Source organism: Candoia aspera, chromosome 7, assembly GCF_035149785.1.
Source record: "Candoia aspera isolate rCanAsp1 chromosome 7, rCanAsp1.hap2, whole genome shotgun sequence".
In the NCBI taxonomy this organism is placed as follows: Eukaryota; Metazoa; Chordata; class Lepidosauria; order Squamata; family Boidae; genus Candoia; species Candoia aspera.
The window spans coordinates 31,685,217-31,700,007 of record NC_086159.1 but is presented as its reverse complement, the minus strand read 5'-3'; the positions used below and the strand labels follow the sequence as shown (position 1 = coordinate 31,700,007).

The following is a 14,791-nucleotide window of genomic DNA, read 5'->3' as shown; positions in this document are numbered from 1 at the left end:
ATAATCCTATAGAAATGATGTGGAAGGACCTGAAATGGGCAGTTCATGCAAGAAAACCCACCAATGTCCCTGAGCTGAAGCTGTTCTGTAAGAAGGAATGGGCTAAAATTCTGCCATGCTGATGTGCAGGACTGATCAATAGTTACTGGAAACTTTTAGTTGCAGTTATTGCTGCCCAAGGGGGCAATAACTCTATAAACTCCAAACTCTAGAGGCAGGGTGGCCAGACCTGATTGCCCTCCTTCTTGGCTGCCTTCTCCTTTCCCTCCTTGGCCTGCCCTAGCCTCTCTGCTGCCCCTGCCTGAGAGCTCAGCACTACTTCAGAAGCAGCACCCGCCATGGACCATAACACAAGAATGAGCAGGGGTTCCTGAAGGCAGGGCAGCTTGATGCAAAAGGCCTCAGGATGCCAACTGTGCAGCCCAGCTGACCTGGCATCACTATTACTGGGAGACCCACTGGGTTGGTTTGAGGCAAGTGATTAGATTGTTGCTACTAGGCTGCTCCTTTTACTAGATTGCTTCCTGTAGCTCACCTTGTGTTTCTGCCTGGCACTTAGCATCCTGCCTTTGTAGGCAATGTCTTCAGCTCATACGATGTATTGTTGTAGGCTGCAGAATTTGGAGAGCTGTGAGTTTGAAACAGGGAAAATATACTGGTGCTATAGAATGCAACAGTTTGTATCTCCATTTGCAGCAAAATTAAAACATTTTAGTCAGGAAATGTATAATATATTGTTTCATTTTATATACAGTGTTTTTATAAAATGCATTATCCATACCATAATGTATTCATAAAGGGTAATCTCACATTTGTGAAGAATGTTAAAAATAAGTACTGGGTATATTTCAGTTTTTCCTAAAATCGGTTTTAATGAGGGAAGGGAGCAATAATTCTTCCCCCAGGTTTTATCCATTGCTTCCAATTTTATGATAAAATTTCACTGGTAAATACTACAGCACCATCCCATGATTTATTTATTAATCAAATTTATCACCGCCCATCTCCCCCCAAGGAGGGACTCTGGGCGGTTTACAATAAAACACAGTTAAAACAATGCAATATAAAACTATACAATAAATATAGTACATAATAAAATATAAATATGATGGAGTCCAGATGGCTAAAAGTTCTGTATAAATCCGCAAGTAAAACATGGCCATTCTAGGGAGCTATCCGTCCCCAGGAGTGACTATTCTCCCTCCCACTCCAGGCATGGTGACAAAACCAGGTCTTTAATTGTTTGTAGAAGTCCAGGAGTGAAGGGGTCTGTCTCACCTCTGGCGGGAGAATGTTCCAAAGGGCAGGAGCTACGGCAGAGAAGGCACGCTTCTGTGACCCTGTCAGATGAAACTCTTTAACAGAAGGGGTCCATAGCATGCCCTCTCTGGATGCCCGGGTGGGCATTATAGATGTTCTTCCTTAACCATTTGCAGATAACTAAAACAGTGGTGCTGTTTCCATACCTGAATTTGCACTAGCAGATTGTCTCGGTATGTGGAATTGATGGAGGAGGCCATGCAACTAGATATGTGGAATACTTGCCCCTGATCCAAGTAAATGGTATTTCTGAAGTAGAGATGTTTTGACAAGTAAGGAATAATAGGTATGGGACAAAGGTTAGGATGCTAGTGAATTGAATATTTATTGGTTAGTAGAAACTTCTCCTGATAGTTCTTTAATAACAGGGATCAGGCACACTCTTCCCCTGAAGCACAAATTATTTATTATGATACTAGAGGCGACAGCAGTTAACCTAAAAGAAAGCAGTGATGCAATCCTGTTACGAAGATTTAGCTAGAGGGAGAAAGAAATGAATGAATTATTAGTACAGCAGAATAATTGATTTGATATCGTAATATGTGTTAATTGACTATGTACATTGATAAGGTCAGGATAGTGAGGTAATGAGGATGGTTGTACAAGGACAATTGCTCATTGAGTTAGACTTTTATTCTTTGAATAAAAGTTGCTTTTCTAGATGTTATCTCCCAGTACCTTTGCTCCTCAATACTGTTTCTGTTGCCTGATGCTCTAATCAACATTCTGTGTGTCTAAATGTTTATAGTTGAGCTGACAGTTTATTTTTCTTTGGAAAAATGTATTTGGGTGGGGGGGATGGTAACATTTTCTTTCTACCACAAATGCCCCTTTGGAGTTATGAAATGCCTAGCATCTTCCTAAGCTCCATCATTGTGGAACCTATGTATTGTATTGGAATTGTGAAAAAAAATTAAGACAGAATTAAAATACATCTATAAAACAACCTGACTGGGACTTGTAAATGAAATCCAAAAGAAGCAATCTGTCTAGGTTATAAATGAGAAAATACCTAAAATTACATAAAAGGTCGTAATATTTAAAGTTACATAAAATATTTCTACAGTATGTAGCAGGAACTTGAGCTGTCAAGGTCTGGCAGATCTTACATGCTGCTGCACAAAACCTAGCCTTATGCGCTCTAATAAATGGCAGTTCATCTATAAGTAGCATCTGGGCATAGGCCAAATCTAAGCGATCAAGGTATCTTCTGATCAGAGAGGGGATAAATCTGATTCAAATGTCTCTATAAATGGAGCAACAAACAAGTACATGCTCTGTGGTTTCCACCTCTCCAGAATCAAAGGGGCAGAGCCTTTCAGCCAATGCTACTTTTTTTATATTTTTCATCCAAAACTGCAGATGGAAAGCATGACATTGGGCAAGGGAGGAACCTTTCCTATGACTGGGTGTTTCTAGCTTTGTGAGATAGCCAGCAGAAGTGACTATGTATCTAACTGTTGATAGGAAGGCACAGGGACTGGAGCCCCAGTGTATTCTATGCAGAGTGTCATTGAGTCATGTGGGGTTTAGGCAATAGATTTTGTGCATTATCTTAGAAAATCCCTTGCTTCTCCAGCAATAGGTTTCCCAAGGCGCATTATCCCTCCACCCATAATAAACAGATTTTATTATGTGTTCACATGCAGTAGTTTCATCAACCCATTTGGTTTCATTGAATGAATGAACGCAAACTGGGAAGGGGGAAAAGGGTAGAAAATGTAACATTTTATCTGCTATTCCCATCCAATCAGGGTTGAGTCACCAATGTTTTTCTTATATAATGAGGGAAGGCCCCCAATTAATAGTTCTACTACTTTGCAAAAAACAACGATCAGCAGGCTCTACCTCCAAACACAAGCTTCTTTTCCACAGCAAATGATCAAAATGAATACAAAACTAGCAATTATCTAACATAAGCAAATGGGATAAATTCTGGAGAGCAGAAATAGTACCATGTCGGAGAAAGGTTTCCAAGATTCTGCTGTTCCTCCAGTTCATAGAGATGAAAAATATTAATCTGACCATTTTTCAGCCAGTCCTTTAGTGAAAGAGTGTGGGTTAACCACCTGCTAAGTCAAGTGGGGCTGGACAGCAGGTCCTCTGGAGTCCTTTTTGCAGAGGTCCTTTCTGCAGTGCAATGCTTGGTCCAAGCAGTTTGACCCTCATACTTCAGAGCAGTGTGAGTTGTCAGCAACATTTAGTAGGGTCCTATTCACCATTGTGCTAGGCAATCCTTCCTCCAATATTCATGGATGAAGACATGGTCATAGTTTTTTATTACCTAATTTTTATTACAAAGATTCTCCTGGACTCAGTTTTATACCTGTCCTGGGCTTTCCTTCAGATTTCCCATTAAACATTTAATGCAGTTCTTTTTACTTGTTCTGGATGTTGAGCTTTGTTCTGGATGTTGAGCTTCCTAGGACAATAAGCTACTCCCTTGTTAGCTCAGTGGATAGGCAGTTTGATTATGCCTCAGAGAAAGTCTGTTAAGAGTAAAATATGTTAGTGCTTGTGCCTTCACCTGCAGCAAAATGAAATGTTATAGACTATGCCACTTCAGATTTCTGGTGGAAGATGGTATTTCTGTTTCTCCATGAACTATTTTTAAATAGAAGATTAGTATGTTATTTTTAAAAGGTTCCATCATAGCCATTTGAATGTTCCCCTACACAGTAAAAAAATATGATTTGTCCATGTATATTTTGAAGTACTGAAGTCTTTTTAACTTTCTTAGAGTTACATGTACAGATCATTAGATACTCTCATGTTCTGGAACCAAACCTAATAAGTACAGGAGAAGGATAGTACAGGTAGTCCCTGTTTAGTGACCACAATTGGGACCAGCAACTTGGTCATTAAGCGAAGAGGTTGCTAAGTGAAACTGTGACTGTACTTATGATCTTACTTCAGCTTTCCTTTGCTTTACAGACCTGTGAGGGTCGTAAATGCAAGGATTGGTCATAAAGTTACTTTTTCATCACCATTGTAACTGTGAACAGTCGCTAACTGAAGCAGTTGCTAAGCAAAGACTACCTGTTTTTGGAAGAAGTTGATGTAAGAATGTGTTTATTAAAAATGAAAAGGGAAACAAAATTCTGGGCCACGCTTCTTCAAAGAGTAAGATATGGATATCCAGACTTTAGTTCACCTTATTTCTTTGTTCTGGACCCTGTAGTGGCAAGGCAGAGCTCATAGAATAGAAGGTTGGATGTCTCAAAACTCCTTACACAGAAATCATCGAAGTCTTCACTCCTTTGCCCCACTATGTTCCTTAGGTTAGTGACTTGATAGTTCCTGCTGTCATCATCTGTATTCCAGGGGATGCCTCACCTGTTGTCTTTCTTCTGACTTCAGAATGAGAGAATAAGGCTTTCTCAATGTATGCTACCTTTCCAGTAATTTTTTTTGAATAATATGTATAATACAACCTTCTGATCCTGTGGCATAGATGTGTATGACCCAGCGCATAACAGTGGACACACTTTATATCTGGTCTTCCTGCTGGGCAGTGATAGTGTGGTTTGTAGTTTGGGGAGGCCACTATTACTCTCCTGTCATGGTCAAATCACTTGGAGTGTTCTGGGGTTGCTGCCTGCCACAGAGAGATGTGACCTATTTGATTAATCAACCCAGGCACCTGTTGAGCTTAACAGGATTCCAGAGGGAGCTTGCGGTTGTCCCTGAAGTTTTGATGCACGGCCTGACTTCAAGCCTTAGTCGCTGCTTGGAATGAGAGGGTGACCAGGGCTTTAAATCAGTTCATGCCTATACAGTCTCTCCCCTCCTGCAGAATTTGGTGCTCTGCTTGAGTTACAAAGTCGGGGAGGAGGTGCTTAGAGCATCACTGGAGAATGACAGGTGAAGCAATCAAGCATGAGCTACAGCTGCTGTTAAGGCCTACCTCATCGCAGTAAGGCAGCAGTTCCCAACCTTTTTGGCACCAGGGACCGGTTTCATGGAAGACAATTTTTCTACGGACCGGGGGGGATGGTTTTGGGATGATTCAAGCACTTCCTCTTTTTCCCGACCTTTTACTCTTTTTTCTTCGTGCCATTTGGAGATAGCAGCCAGTGGGCTTGTTTTCTCTGACAGGAGGTGGAACTCAGGTGGTAATGCAAGCAATGGGGAGCAGCTGTAAATTCGCTCACTCACCTCCTGCTGTGCGGCCGAGTTCCTAACAGGCCATGGACCGGTACCGGTCCGTGGCCCAGGGTTGGGGACCCCTGCAGTAAGGGTAACAAAGTATTATTACTTTCCTGCTTTTATTGTGTCCACAGATAGCTGCCCAGTGGCCTTGTTTTGAGTGACCTGGCCCCTTCTCAGGAAGGTGGAGCTGGAGACTTATTCACAGGGCTGCTGTGAGGAATGTGCTGTGCATGTATGGTCTGTGGAGATACCAAGGGAGCGTACTTACCATGTTATCTGGGAACGGTTTGATCCTGTTGGACCCGAGGAAGTGGACAGGATCCTCAGGACAGTAAATGCCACCACTTGTCATCTAGACCCATGTCCCTCCTGGATGGTGAAGGCATCTTGGGAGGTGATATGTGGCTGGGTCCAGGCAATGGTCAATACATCCTTGAAGGAGGGGGTATTCCCAACTGCCTTTAAGGAGGCGCTGGTGCAACCCCTCCTCAAGAAACCATTGCTGGACCCTACTGTACTGGATAATTTTCGTCCAGTCTCCCACCTCCCCTTTTTGGGGAAAGTGGTTGAGAAAGTGGTGGCATTACAGCTCCAGAGGGTTCTGGAGGAAATGAATTATCTAGACCCCTTTAGTCAGGTTTCAGGCCCGGATATGGGATGGAAACGGCATTGGTCGCACTTATGGATGATCTTTGGCGGGAGCGGGATGGGGGTAGTGCATTCATCCTTGCTCTTCTTGACCTCTCAGCGGCTTTCGATTCCATCGACCATGGTATCCTTTTGGGTCGGCTAAGGGAGTTGGGGCTGGGCAGCATGGTTCTGCACTGGTTCACCTCCTTCCTCCAGGGCCGGTCCCAATCGGTGGTGATAGGGAATGAGAGATCCGACCCTCAACCCCTCCTTTGTGGGGTGCCGCAGGGTTCAGTTCTCTCTCCTCTCCTATTTAACATCTACATGAAACCGCTGGGTGAGATCATCCATCACCATGGGATGAGGTATCATCAGTATGCTGACGATATTCAATTGTATATCTCCATCCCGGGTGAAGTAAGTGATGCTTTGACCACCCTCTCTGAGTGTCTGGGGGCTGGGGGGGTCTGGATGGGGAACAACAGGCTTCGGCTGAATCCTGGTAAGATGGCTGTGGGTTAAGGGTTCTGGGTTAAGGGTTAAGGGTTCTGCTGTATCCGGGACTTTGTCACCTTTAGTTCTGGATGGGGTTGCAATGCCCCAGACAGACCCGGTGTGTAATTGGGGGTCCTCATGGAGGATGAGGGGTCCAGGAGGCGGGCCTTCTCTGCAGTGGTGCCTGCCCTTTGGAACATCTTTCTCTTGGAGGTGAGATTAGCCCCATAGCTCCTAGCCTTCCGGAGGGAATTGAGCTTGGGGCAGGGAGGAGAATAATCATACTTGGGGTTGGCTAGTGCCTTGAGGTGCCCCTTCTACACAAGGACTGAATGAGACCATAGCCATCGGGATTTTATTATATTTGGCAGTTTTTAAATTGTTTTAGTCTATATTTTATATTGGAATTTTATTGTATAGTTACTGTTTTATGCTATAAACTGCCCAGAGTCCCTCTGTTCGGAGGAGATGGGCGGTAACAAATTTAATAAATAAATAAATTAAAGTAGATAAAGTTGCTCAGATTTGCTCCAAGCTGGACTCCAGCCTTGATGCAAGTCCTGCAGAGTTGACTGAAGCTTAATCTTACTCCTGTTAGTCCCAAGGAAATGGACAGAGTTCTTAATGCTGTGAGCCTGGCCATCTCAGTATTAGCTCCATGTCCATGTGAACCACCTCTGAACAGGGGACTATAACCCTGTTCCGAGTCAAAGACAGTATTTCCTTGGAATCATTAGGTTCACAAACTCAAAGCTACTCCATCTTGGAGGGTGTCTGTTCCTCCTCATCCATGCCCTGACAGCCTCCAGGCACTGTGTCAGCACTAACCAGTGCCTGGAGCATTTCCTGTTTGGCCTGGGAGTGTGATGCATAGCTGGGTATTATTGTATGTTGATGATACATGATCCTGTGCCAACAGATAACCTTCCCCAGTTGCTTAATGTAGAGAGCACTGAAGCTCTCCCCAGAGCAGAGGTCTCTAGGCAGATCTCTTTCACCCCCTACCAGCTGGAACTATCCCTTCAGAAAGAAGGGGAACCGTTGCAAGATAGTCCCCTCACTCCAGTCCTTTAGGGATGGTCCAGAAGGATACCATGGTCAATGGTATTGAAAGCTGCTAAGAGAACAAGGAGGATCAGGAGGGTTGCAGTCCCATAACTCTCTTTACAGGTCATCCAAGTCCACAATCAAAGTAGTTTCCATGCTATGAAGATCCCTATGGCATCCTGACACTTTTCATTGTGGAATTGTGATGGGCATCCAGAGGGCATTCTTTGAACAATAAAAAAAGAACATGAGTAATTAAAATATCTGCATTGTTACAGTTTTTTGTGACAATTATTTAATAATATATTTCTTGAACTTGAGTGTAATGAAAACCATATAATGGTAACTTTAAAAATTCAAAATACTACATTCTACATTATAACAGTTTAAAACCCTTGAGTAAATGACAGATCTCCATTTAAATCCATATACTAGTTGAATATCCCTGGGGAACAGTAATGATGGGACACCATAATTGAAAAAATTCTTCTTACCACCCACCTCATCCAAAGATGGATCCACCAGGAAATAGAAGTGAATAATTACATTTGATTTTTTAAAGAAAGAAATATGATGAACTTAGTGACCGAACAGATGAAATTTTACATGATGGCTGTAGAAAAAAAAATATTTTAAATAAGCTAGTATCTATATTTCCAATTTTTTTCCAGAAATGTTCTCATTGCCAGGAACCAGGAGCCACCTTAGGCTGCTACAACAAAGGCTGCTCCTTCCGGTATCATTATCCATGTGCCATTGATGCAGGTAAGAAAAATTAAATTACTGAAACTAAAAGTTGTTCGCTGCTAAAGTGCCACAGAATGACTTACAAAGACAAGAATAAAGAAGATGGTGCTATTATATAAGAAATTACAAACATTTATGGAAAAAAAATTACTTTAAGGTATCACTTACTTTGTGGCAGCAAGGAATAAAACATGACAATATTTTATACAGTATATGAACAGGGCTTCTTTCAGATACTTTTAAAGGCAGAACTTTGAGGGTTATTATGTGCCTTCTCCTTTCCGTATATGAGAAAGCGAGCTGAATTATATTTATGTATTAGTATCTTAATCATAAGGTATTCGACCTACCAGAGATGAAACTGTATCCCAAAACTATATATTGCATTTTTGGATTCTTATTCAACTGGTAAATATGATTGGAACTTCCTAAAATAGATGATGAAATATGTTACAATTTGCTATCTACAGAAACAATATACTTATTAGATTTATATTTATTTATTTATATTTCAAATTTAGTCACCACCCATCTCACTCAAAGAGCAACTGGGCAGTTTACAATAAAACCAGTCATTAAAATACAATAAAAACAATGTTCTTAAATAAAAAATATGTAATCCAAGATATAGATGTTAAAAAGTTCTTAATTTAATTTACAGGAGCATCTTCAGGGTGCTAACCACCCCCAGGATTGTTATACACTGCTTTTCCTCCAGGAGCTTGCAGTTTATATATCTACTCCTCCAGTTTTATTCCCACAACAACAACCCTTTGAGGTAGATTGGGCTGAGAAAGAGAAACTGGCCCAAGATCACTGTTTCCATGGCTGAAGTTGACTTAGCCAATCCTAATTTTTCCACATCATAACCAGCACACTGAAGCCTGGAATTAATTATACCCAAATTATTTCATTTACAGAGAATATTCAGTGGGACATTTGTGTTTGGATTATTGACAGTTACAGTGAAGAGGAATTAAAGCATTTAATTATTTTAGAAATTCTGTTTGGAAAGCTGATACAGGAAGGAATGGTGTTCAGCAGTAATTGGTCTTTCTCATATTGTCCCAAACTGACATTTTCAATTCAAATATCTTTGCTTTGCAAAAAATTGGGAACTGCTGTCTTTGGAAATAAGTATTTTTAAGCATTTCATATTAGCAGTGTAGATTTTTAAACTTTGATTCATCATTAATTTAAACTTTTTCTACTAATAGACTACTATTTATTCATACTCATTTATTAAAAGGTGAGTCAGCCTTTATTCCAGACAATTAATTGCTGCTAATTGGAAAACTGTGGTAGTTGAGAAAAAAGATGGTTACTGAAATTACTGAAAAAAGAGTTGTTTAGATTGTTAAAGGGAAAATATTTCAACAAATTATCTACATAAAAGAAAAATTTCAGAGAAGTATCTACTTCATTAATATGGAGTACTGAATCATTGAAAACAATCAGGGTAGCAAGAAAGGTTCTGATAATGGCCTGTTTGCAGGCTTCTTGAAGATGATGTTTGGACTAAAAAGACTGTTGTGCTGATCAAATTTGTTTTATAACAGCTCATGTTTGAAGATACTTCAGTTTTCAGCAGTTTTTAAATAGGTAATGATATTCTAGGGGAAAAAATCTAATATGTGTTTTTGAAGATTCCAGTTTAGTGAAAACTGTCTTTATGTGTATGGTATCGTATTACAAACTGTAGAATTATTTAGTATTTCTAATGTTGTGTTTTGAAATTAGCTACCAACTGAAAGGAACTTTATCTTAATAAACTGCACTTCTTCTTTTGCAAGCTTTCTTTATACAGCTCAAAGCAAATATATACCGTATAATATTTTATAATATTGAAGCAAAGCTGAGCCAGGATCAGAGAGGTTACAATTTTTTTTCTTTGCCAGGTTCATGCTGACTGTATAACTTTTCCAAAAGATTTCAACAGCAGTAAGGTATAATTAAATCACATAATTATATGTGATATATCACATGCTTTTTTATCACATGAGAATTGCCTGGCAGTTATAAGGATTTGTGAGGACTGCATCCATTAATGGTTTGCAGAAAGCTACCGGCGTTAGATTCACCTCAGCCCAGAGAACAGTTGGGAAAAAAATTATACACAAATCTCTAAAGCTTGAACCGAAAGTGTGTTTTGAGAAAAGGATGCCTAGGATATACATTTTTATTGTTTCATATTTGAGCTTGGCATCTGGCTATTAAAAAACCCTCTGTTACATCATTGAGAAAAAGTATTTGCAAAATTCAGTTTGGCCTAACAAAGTATATTTAAAGGGGAGAGGTGTTTTTTTTTTTAAATACTGGCTGAGTTCACAAGTAATGCTTAGCCAAGATTTTTTTAAGTTTGAGTAAGTTATAGTGACTTGGTTTGCACATTAAAGCTAAGTTATAATGGGTTGGTTCATGTACTGTGCCAAGCCAAAAGTAAAATCACACTGTGGTTTAGGATTGTGTATGAACCAATCCATTCACTTAGCACATTCCTAAGATTTTCAGTTAGCTTGAATGTATGCTTACCATGGCTTTAGAGATGCACATTTCCCCTCTAGATGTTACTTTTTACTATGCTGTGGTCATGTGTATTATATAGGTGAAGAAGCGCACTTAGTACTATTGTCACGTATTCCTTCAAGATTTCTTCATGCAGGTTGTGGAATTGTTTGATCTTAGAAATATTCTGATATTCTGCTGTTATCTTTTCTAGATTGTTTACTAAATGAAGATAATTTCTCAGTGAGGTGCCCTAAGCACAAGGTAACTAAATTATAATTAACTTGGCATTGGCCTTTGTTGGATTCAGAATTAAACAGTTTTGCTCATAATGCTTGCTAAAAAGATATACTTCCGTAATATTACGTGTTTCCTTCTGCCTGTACAGTATTCTTTGAACAATAAGCAAAGTTGAAAATGTACCTTTTTAATGGAATTACCTTACTTTATTTTCTTTTTGTCCTTTGAACAAAACTTTGAGCTTGTTTAATAATGTTTTATAGTATAAAGTGTATACTTGAGACTTATTTTCCTTATCTTAGAAAATAGATTTGTTGATGACCAGCTTTCTGTCACTGTGAATGAAATCTAATACTGTGAGAGAAGAAACTTAATTGGCCAAATTGAGAGCATATATGTATGATTTCAAAACCATTTGCTTATTATATAAATATAAATATAAATATATAATATAAATAAATAATATTTATTATATATTGACCCTTATCAAATCAAACTACTTTTTTGCACAGAACTGATAATTTTCCAATAAGGATGAAATTTTTGAAGCAACATTTAGTATATTTCAGGATAAATTAAAAGATACTATAACAAACTATAGAGGTTTCCTTGCAATTTTTGGTAAGAAATTATCATTTAGCTTGAGCTTGATGTTGGTGTTGAAAAAAAATACTTTCCATTTGCAAACATATATTCACTAAGCAGTTCCAAAAACTATACTCTGTGCTCTAAAAAGTCAAATCTATAGCATAAATAAAAATTATTGAAGTCCATATATAAATTATTTGCGGCAGGGAGAATGCATTTTCTTACTTTGCACTATTGTGTTGTGTTATACAGAATACTCAAAGCCTCATCTCCTAATAGCTTGTAAACTTACAGTGTCATTTTATTTTTTTTTTACACGAAAGATCTGATCAAATTTTGGGATCTGCATTTACTTTCAGTCTTCACTAAAACTTGTTTGAAAAAATAAGATATTGTCTCTAAGTTAGGGTGGTTTTTTTTGTTTTTTGTTTTTTTGCCAAATATCAATATTTGCTTTTTTCTGGTTTTGCTCATGACTGAAATACTCATGGAGCCCATTTTGTTCCAGTGGAATGCTAAGGTGTTTGTGCTCTTTACAAGAGTGTCCTAGTGCAGAAAAGGCTTGCTGTTTTAGAATTAATGGAGATATAATTAAAAATAACTGAGAAGAAGATTATTGTTTAAAGGTGTATTGTTAACATTTATGACATAAATGATTTTGTCCACAAAATGAAAATAGTAAGGAATTAAATAGCAAAATTAAATATTTTGTTTCTGAGGTAAACAAAAAGTCCTTTCAGAATATTCAGGAGGAAATAAAAAAATGGAGCTTCAGTGTTTGATTTGTAACAGTGCATTAAATTTCAGTGTTGAAGATTTGTGACTGTGCAGCCAATTCAACATAATTGCTAAAATCTGTATTTTTATATCAATTTTATTCTTAATTTTAATCCATAATGTAATAATTTATTCTAATTTCATGGTCTAATCCAGCAAAGTAAAAATACTAGCTAAATAAAAATAAATATTTCTTGATTCTCAAAAATAACAAATAAAATCTTGCCTGAAAAATCTGTATTTGTTTCTAAAACTGATAGTGGTACTGATGCTGCTTTATCTCTTTCATTCTCTATATATTCTTTTCTTTTTCTCTTTCACCTTATCCTTGGTATATTGGACAACAGCCCCTCCTTCCTTGCTCTCTTTCCCCCTTGCAGAACAAGATGGTGAAAGGCAGCTTCAGCACAGAGCAGTCGGAGCGGGGGTGAGGGGGGAAGTGTGTTCGTGGGAATGAAAATAAAGGCAAGCACAGGTGAGTGGAGGGAAAGACACTGAGTTTCCCCTCCTACTTTCTCTCCAGTTTAAGAGAGAAATAGACATGTATCTTAACTGTACACAGAGTTTCTTTCTTTAGGCTGCTGGCCTTATCCAGTTATTTCAGAATCAATAGTCATGTTTATTAGTTAGGGACAAAAGTGAAGCGGACTTTGCTTCAGTATCCTGAACTATTTGCCTTATTTATTTTGTCTATTAACACGAATAGTTGTTCATCATACTACTATTGGAAGAATAAATTTTAGATTTGAGAAAACTTATCAAATCAGCTGCTTCTTTATTTGAAAAAAAACAAAGCAGTATCAGCAAGGTAGCTCATGCAGTGCAACAATATTTGAATTGTGGAAAGGTAATTCAGTTAACTGTTGATAACCTGATATTTAGGAAGAAGTCTTCGTGATATATAATCTAAGTTAGGGTTTTATGTTTTGGGGAAGAATCCTTGTCAAGAAGAGGAAGAAGGCTGGTGAAGACCACCTCAGAATCTGAAGAATTTTTGTTGAGCTTTTCTGCCCCCTGTCCTTCAGAGAGGTCTATTACTATTAACTGCTCTGTAGAAACAATCCCTGAAAAGAGAGGGGGGTAAAGGTAGATGTCAATCCTCAAAGAGACAGGGCTGTAGCTATTACTTTTGCTTTAAAATTATTAAAGAATATTGATGTCACATGTAAGCTATCTTGCTGGGATTTGTATCACTAAAACATGGGATTACATAAATATATAATACCTCTCCTAAGGGTTTGTGCTTAGAAAAGATTCTGGGGATATAGGCATGCAATCATCCTCCACAATGGTATTTGATTTAGCTTAGTAAAACCCAGTATCCATAGTTTTCTATGGATAAAGTGAAGGATGTATGGATGCGTTCACATGTCTACCTTTATAGCTTTCACAACATAGTATAGTACTGACTTCATACTCTTTTCTGTTCATACAGTAGTAAAAATGTACCTGTTTTCCAGCTGGTAACATAGCATCACAGGAGATAATTTAAAGTCTTCTTGGCAGGCCCTTTCTTTCAAGAGTTCTTCAGTTTAAAAAAAAATCATTACAGTAGGCTGTCATCTGCCAGGCTGAACCTACTAACACACCATAGTTTATCTAGCTGGGAAGTTCTTAGACTTTTTACCCATGACTTCTTCCCTTAGCTCAACTGTAAGAAAACTGAAAAGGAAGGTGTTTTGCTACCTCCTGCCCAAAGCCCAGAAATACAAAACTTCACAAACTGTGTATCAGTCCTAAAACACAAAGGTTAGCTATGTGACCTTGCAGTGTTGCATGTGAAGGTTTTAATTAAATATTTCCTCTAAAATGGATGAAGCCAAATCTCTAGATAAAAAAGGAGTTAATTGGGAAAATAAGGAAAACAAGGGAAGGCAACAATCTTTCTCTCGCACACACTAAGACGTACTTCCAAATAAAATCAAAATAATCAGCCTAGGTTAAGTATTTATTTATTACTCCTTGTAGTCAGCACATGTTCATTGCATTACAAAAAGGACAGTTGGGAAGAGATCATCTGAATCTTCTGCTTACATGTTTGTAAGCAGGCTTGCCACCGCCTCCTCTTCCTGAGCACTTTACAAAATATAGGGATTTGGAGAGACTGTTGCTTTGTCCAGTTAAAGATAGCACTCTTAGGTATCTTGGTCTGGTCATCAAATTAGAAATTATCTAAGGGCTAAATCTGCCCTCCTGAGAATCTTTGGAATTACAAAGGTACAGTCTAGTTTTCACCAGTTCTGCCTTTGTATGAATGGTATTATATGGGAGAGACTGTTTTGGGAAACAG

The 14,791-nt window shown here is 38.5% G+C and overlaps 1 protein-coding gene across 2 annotated transcripts in view; it reads left to right on the top strand.

Moving 5' to 3' along the window:
• The window catches only part of TCF20 (transcription factor 20), a 65,180-nt gene that overhangs the window by 42,662 nt on the left and 7,727 nt on the right, over positions 1-14,791 (top strand). The window contains exons 3-5 of one of the 2 annotated variants that reach the window (XM_063308462.1): positions 8,316-8,409; positions 11,111-11,160; positions 12,849-12,976. In XM_063308462.1, the coding sequence (XP_063164532.1) occupies positions 8,316-8,409; positions 11,111-11,160; positions 12,849-12,932 (228 nt within the window). In that variant the 3' untranslated portion in view covers positions 12,933-12,976. The remainder of the gene's footprint in view (positions 1-8,315; positions 8,410-11,110; positions 11,161-12,848; positions 12,977-14,791) is intronic. The other variant, XM_063308463.1, reaches the window with a different exon arrangement.